Raw genomic sequence first — 7166 nt, forward strand, 5'->3', positions numbered from 1 at the left:
GCTGTTCACCCATCAACAGAAAAACTCTTCTGGCTCAGTGCCCCCAGAGCCTGCAAGAACTTGGCACGTTGTAAAAAACCAGATGCAAAATCTGTCAAACAAGTCCTGAGTTACCAAAGTTAAAGGTAACACAAAGCTTTTAACTGAGTGTATCTCTAAGCGAAGGTATACTTCCCGTTCCTTTGGGGAAAATGAGAAAAACGCATGTATTTTGTTCTAAAGCGTTTGCAGGGACAAGGCTAGCAAAGATAACTTACCACCAGTCACTCACATTTTAATCAGAATCATCTGGATCTGCTCTAATTTTTAAATGCCACCCCGGTATCTACGCTAGCTTTTCCACTGGAACGACATCAATGGTAGCTTTTTAAAGTAAAGAATGCTAATATAAGCAAGCAAAGCACTTGATGGCTGAAAAGGACCAAGGTCCGTCTCGTTACCACGTTTAGTCATATGTAGACTATGAAGTAAAATGAAAAGCAGAAAGTAAACACCGGGGTTTGTACAGTACGGCTCCAGTTGCGACGGCACATGCAGGGTGATGACTACATATCGTTGAAGATGCCAAGTCTCTAATTTCTCTTTCAGGAAAGCCAAAACTGAATGAAATACATATGATCAACAGGAAAAAATATTAAAGTGATACAGTAAAAACTAGAATAAGCAAATTTCCCACCAGGTAAGTATCGGCAATTTTTATCAAACTCTACTTTTACCTCCGGATTTAAAAGTTTGGCTAAGTAAATTATCACGATGCTTGCAGTAAAACCGTCTAAACTGAAAGTCTCTCTTACCCCTTCCTTCTCTTTGTTGTCTTACAATCTCCTGAAGGAAGATTCAGTCGCCCCAACATAAAACTCAACATATACTTGCCTGTGAAGGAAGGAGTTGGCTGGTGCCAGAGTTACCCTACTCTGGCATCGTAACAGTTAACTTCATTTTGCTCCTGCTCTCCTCCTCAGTACCACCGGGACTTCTCTGCTAAGGGGTAGGGGTAGAGGTCTGAGCGGTGAGGGAAGTATGCATAGTTTTAGCATAGGGGAAAGGTCAGACCAAGGAACCTCGGCACTGGAGACCTTCATGCAGGACAGAGAAGGAAACGGAGAACATGCAGAGAATGGAGCATTCAGGAAGGACTTAGGTGGGGGAAAGAGACAGGGGTGAAGGAAAGCACACAGGCAGTTTGTCAGTGGGCAAGTGTGTGCATACGTACATGTGAGTCCCTGTATTCGCCCAGGGGAGTGGAGGCACGCAGCCTCCCTCATTTGTGTCATGAGTTCAGCCCCAAAATATGCAAACTCCTTGAAATATTTATATAGACAGAAATCCAAGTGGCACCATTTTGTCTTAGGCACACCCTCAAAGTGTACGCAATTCAAGCAGAAGATGAAAAAATACAAGAACTGTTCTCCCCTGCAATAAACAGATATCAGTCAAGTGATTAAAAATTTATTCCCATCCTACACGTGGTATCCAAAGAAACAATATGTACAAAGATCTACTTATCCCACGATTACACAAGCCTCCTGGATTTAATATTTTGAACCATATGACAAAGTTCAAGATACTTTACTTGTTAGATACAACAGGTAAATCTCAAAGAAGAGTTCTTGAATGTATGAAAAAAACCCCACGTCACTTAAGTGACCTCCATGACTTATACATTCCAGCAACAGACCGTATTTATAATGTATTGTTTTAATGACACTGTTAACTTTCTCTTGCAGATCTGCTCCTCTCCTTAAGGAGTCTTTTGTATTTTCACAGACATGGTTCTTTTGTTCATTCTAACACTTTACATTAGTCTCATCCCAAATATTGTTGTCACACAGGCTTCTAATTCAGTTGTTGTTTTCTAACTGTAAGAGTCTTTGCAGTCTATCTACATTTTAGAAGAACTTGTGCACAGCACAAATTAATGCAAGTGGCTTTCTCAGTGTACATACTGAAGGATATGCATCCAGAGACTGGCTGTCTGAACACATCTTTCAGTAGTCCAGGCTGTATTTTTAAACTAACTATAGATTTACAAAAACGCATACAAAACATTATCCTTGGACCAATACAATGTCTAAGACACAGTTGGTAAAGATGTAAAATTTTCCAGGTATTTCTAACTCTGAAATGATATAGAGTATTACGGTGTAAACTTAGGTTACACAGAGAAATAACTTTCTTAAATCAAGAACTCTGTAACAGAATAAATAATTTACAAGCTTAAGAAGATTCTGCATTGTTTCTTACACAAAGACTTGTTACCTATATTGTAAAAAGCTTAGAGGAACTAAATATCATCTCTGTTGGTAGTTGTAAAACTTAAATACTTGTTTTTGTTCACATAATTCCCCTCTTTAAATCTGCTAGAGGTAGATGAAGACAAAACGAACCCCAAAATGTAAGGATTAAGATACTGCAAATAAACTCTAACCCTGCAAATCTAGCGAACATATGTTCTCACCAGATTTACTGAAAGTAGTTACTTTTTCTTTCTTTTTTTTAAATAGAACAGCCCTCAACTTCCTCCTTCCACGTTGTCAAAATCAGTGCTTGATACTGGCACAAAATAATTTTCAAGGCGTTCCCGAATTAGAGCAGAAGCAAGTCCCACCTCACACTCTTCAGTCGCTCTGATATGTTTCCGGGGACTGCCTGTTGAGGAAACGCTGCCTACCCAGCACTGCCCAGACAGCCCCTGGGCCTCCCCCCGAAACAAGAGCAGACAAATCCGCAGATCCCACCGAACAGTAACGCTTGGGGAAAGGCGTGGGAGTGAGGGAGGTGGGGTTGAAGGCAGGAGAGAGAACTGGGCAACCTTCACGTCCATTACAGATGGTGACCTTTCCGAAGATTTCTCCAAAAATATTTTTAGCATGGGTGTCTGCGTGCAAGAGCTGCAAAATATTTGGTTATCACCACAAAATCAGCAATTTTATTAGGCTCACGAGTATTTACAAGATCTCATGTAAAGCCTTGGTTTTGGCATAGAGAAAATTATAAAGCAGTAACAGAATCTTCTAAAAGATGAATGACTTCATTAATGTCCCGATGGACCAAAAGAAAAATTTAAGATGCACTGTTTAGATCTGATTTCCTACTTTTCTACAGCTTGGCCTGTGGCTTCAAGTTTTCCAATGTCTCCTCTAGCCTCTCTCCACCTGTAATTTTATCTACTTTCTTCAGCCAAAATCTATCAATGTGTTGAAGCCAAATATACATAAGAAAGCATACAAGAAATAGGATTGAGCTTGGCGGCCCTTTTTAAAACTACCGAACAAAGTATGTTTCCTCTTCATCATTCAGCAGACAAAAAGGAAGCAGCATCACTACATACCAGAACATCTGCATAAAAACACCTCCAAGTTTCTCCACAACAGTAATACTGGCATGATCACAAAGACAAGATTCCTTTCTTTCTCTCTCTCTCTCTCTCGGTATTATAACTGTTGCCATTGTGATCTCATTTGGTATGCCAAAAATATAATTACTTCAGTACAGTTTCCACAGCGATTTGTAACGTGCCTTTTTGTCTTTTAAGTTACCATTTAAATTTAATGAAAGTGATAGGACTGACTGAGATGGCAAAACCCCAGCATTTTACATAATTCAGTTCGTTTGGTTTAGTTACAGAATAACAATCCTGGCGGTTAAACTAAAACCATAGATCTAAATGAACGAGGCAGTTTTGTGCATTCTAGAATCAATGCATATTTAAATACTTGTTTTTCTTCACAATACTATTAGTCTCCAGAACCCCTTGCTTTACGGACGCTGAACCAATTTACTCTTATTGCTTTCCTGCTCACTAAGCTTGAAGTGGGTGTAAGCTAAAATGCCCAACAATGTGCACAGAATCCCAAGGCCTTGATTAACAGACAGTGGATCCTTAAATAAGAGGCACCCTCCCAGGAGGGTGATGCAGAACTTGAAATGTCCAAACATGTTATACCTAGACTTCTGTTAAGGATAATAGCAAATATCAGTATTACTTTTTGTAAAAAGAAACACTTGGGAACTTCATTAATTACATCCGAAGCATGCAACAGTATGTCGCATTGACTTCAACACATGCAACTTCCCTGCATCTCTGCGGCTATGAGAATTAACCTCCATGTAAAGCCTTTCAGCCGGCGTACACTACAAACTAACTGACAACGCCAACACTTCCTCACGGTAGCCAAAATGTGGGTAAATATTCTTTGTAGGTATGAAGGTCATGTCAGTAAGTTAACCGCCATATCTATACAAACCCCAAACAAAGAAATGAAATACACTAAAACATGAACGTGCTTTTCCAGCTTCATCATTTAAGATAAAGCAGGCAGGTTACCGAACAATTTTCCCACAGTAAATCAGCCCAAATGAATGCCAACATAATTCACCTCGAAACAGGAGAAACAACTAATGTTACAAAGGATACGTGACAGGTGACGTATTTCCAATGATCCAGTAAATGGACAAGTTTACCATAAAGGCTATTATCCCAGACAGCAGTACCATTATCTGTGGATTAATGGACACAGTCAGTAATCTGACACGCTTTTGGCCATTTGTAGATACATTTCAGGTTATTTAGTTAGTTTCCTTTACTTTCAAATGCAAAGTATCAGGCAAGAAAAAACATATGGAGAACAAAAATAGAAACAGCTTCAAATCAGTACAGACATTGGTGACGTGTAAAGTAGCTTAGGGTATGATGTCCATAAATATATACTGATATAACCACAAGACTTTTCTCCTTTACTCTCACTGAACATTTAAGAGTCATTTGGAAAATCTGGCTTCTCATACACATCGAAGTTGTATTTGTTACCTTTGAGACAAAGTCTTATTTATGGTCACACAAAAAACTATTTTGGAAAAAGATCCGATTTTATTATTGGAAATACTTGCTATTCCGTTCATAAACTGCAGCGGTACGAGAAATGACCCATCACTGAGCGGCACAATCAGCAGTGGTAAGAATAAGAATATGCCACTAGCTCCTTTTTGGACAGAAGGATAAAGAGAGAAATTACAGCCTTCTTGGTGAAAATAAACTAGCAATTCTAGAGAATAACTGATGTTGGCATCCTTCCACAGAAGAGGAGTTGAGAGTATCAAAAGTGAGCATGCTTATCTCTTTTCTGAGTGGACAGTAAGAGCTGGAACTAGGGCACTTACATATTTTTAATTTAATACACTAGGGGAAGCTTCTGGATTTTGTCAGATTTTCCTGTTGTTCAGATGCCCTCTAAACAGAAACAAGAATAAGGAGGTAAATCAATTGACGGACAGACTCCTCTGGGAGGAAGTGGGGCAGACACAACAAGTAGGTTTTTTTCTCTCACACATGCCCCTCTCATCTCATCATAGTCAATGATTGTACAAAAATCTCTTTCACAAAGGAACAGATCTTAGTATCAAATTTAACTACATCAATGATGATTATTTATTTAAATAAAGTCAATAAAAGCCTTACCACAGCAGAAAGCGTCCAGGGCCCAAATATTCCCCCTTCTCCAAAGACTGGCTCAAAGAAGGGTATGATGAACAACAACATAGCCGAGGACATTGGTGCCTGATAGTACAGCAACTGCATAGAGTTTACCTGCAACTCATGCTGCTTAGCTCCTACCCACTAAAACCAAAAGAGAAAGCTGTTAAACATGAGGGGAAAAAAAACATAAATGGAAAACGTGAGCAAAAGCAAACTGGCTACTAACACAGAGGGAGTCTCATGTCGACAATACTACATAAATGGACTGTTGAGCCCCTTTGCCTAACCAGAGGCCTACACGTTTGTCCCTTGGGAGCACACAAGCCGTAGAGCGCAGTCAGGCGAGGAGGAAAGCATATGCAGGGGCAGTGAAAACACCCCTAAGTGCCTAAACTTTCCTCTTCTCATAGCCTGGGGGTGAGGTATTATACTTGAGGAAGAGCAAAAAAATAGCAGAGCTGGGAAGAAAATGTCAGCTTCCTTTTATTCTCAAGACAAATTCCAGACCCTGTCTATGATGGAGCTGAGCACCTTTGCCTAAGCAGACATCTGCTTTTGCTCCTTCTCATTTTCCTCCACACAGAAGCTAACAAAACCAGTAAACGTTTGGGTTTCTTTTGCCAGTTTATTCCAAATTTACTGGATTTCATGTCAGTATTGACTATAATTGACTATAACTTGGATTTTCAATGTAGCATGCTTTAAGAGACAGCGTTAGTTATCTATGGATAGGAAGATAGATGCTATAGGCAAAAGAATGCACCTTTGTATCATACTGAAGAGTGATGTTTACATTCATATTTCATAAATCACATTCATCGGTAACATAGATTCCAGTGTACACAATATAAACTTGCTAAGTTTTTTGAAAAACTACAGGGTAATTTCACTCAGGTACTACCATTTCTCCAGTACCCGCACCATCACCTGAAGTTACTGGGCAGCATCTCTCTCCTCCTCCTGCCCCAAATCAGGACAAGAGACCGTTATTTATCCCCTCGCACACTACAGGTCAGAGCGCCTTGCTTCTTTTGGAAGCACAGTACATCTCTTCTGAAGAAATTCACGTTTAAATTGATGATGACCATCACATCAACATGACAGTGGACTCTAATTTGGGAGGCTTTTACAATCACAGCCGATAATGAACTGGTCATGAGCTGTTAGTACAATGTTACAGCAGAAAGGGCTAAGGCAGTCCTTGGATGTATCTATTTTTTCACCAATAATCGGCCAGAAAGGTTATACCGTGCCGATATTTGGCGTTAGTGCACCCTCCACAAAAACACCTTAGACTGTGTACAGTAGAAATTGAAGAAGGATACTGATAAAATGTGAATAGCTCAAGGATAAACCATGGGATTAACTGAAGGACTGGAAAATGTCCTTTATAGGGAAAGGTCCAAATACAAGACACTTACTTCTGCAAGGAGAAAATCTGTGCTCTCTAGTAAAATGGTGTTTTACCGATGAAGTGATCTTCACCCCTTGAAAATACGCTCATGACCACGTTAAAGGTGACACCCCGATTTTTAGCAGCGAGGACGATCAATTCCTTGAACAATTTACCAGGGGTTGTGGTGGATTATCGCAATTTGGTTTGCTTTTTTTTTTTTTTTAATAAATAACGGAGTACGGAGGGTTTCCTGGAAGGCAGGGTGCTGTTTAAAGGCGACCTAACCGAGGGACA

The 7166-nt window shown here is 39.8% G+C and overlaps 1 protein-coding gene across 1 annotated transcript in view; it reads right to left on the reverse strand.

Moving 5' to 3' along the window:
- Positions 1-1436: 1436 nt before the first annotated feature.
- Positions 1437-7166, reverse strand: part of SLC35E3 (solute carrier family 35, member E3) — a gene marked incomplete at its 5' end in the record, with an annotated part of 6400 nt that continues 670 nt past the window's right edge. Inside the window, 3 exons of the mRNA XM_009327675.1 lie at positions 1437-3946; positions 4418-4500; positions 5459-5617. Coding sequence (XP_009325950.1) covers positions 3760-3946; positions 4418-4500; positions 5459-5617 — 429 coding nt within the window. The remainder of the gene's footprint in view (positions 3947-4417; positions 4501-5458; positions 5618-7166) is intronic.

Source organism: Pygoscelis adeliae, unplaced genomic scaffold, assembly GCF_000699105.1.
Source record: "Pygoscelis adeliae isolate BGI_AS28 unplaced genomic scaffold, ASM69910v1 Scaffold113, whole genome shotgun sequence".
NCBI classification, from domain to species: Eukaryota; Metazoa; Chordata; class Aves; order Sphenisciformes; family Spheniscidae; genus Pygoscelis; species Pygoscelis adeliae.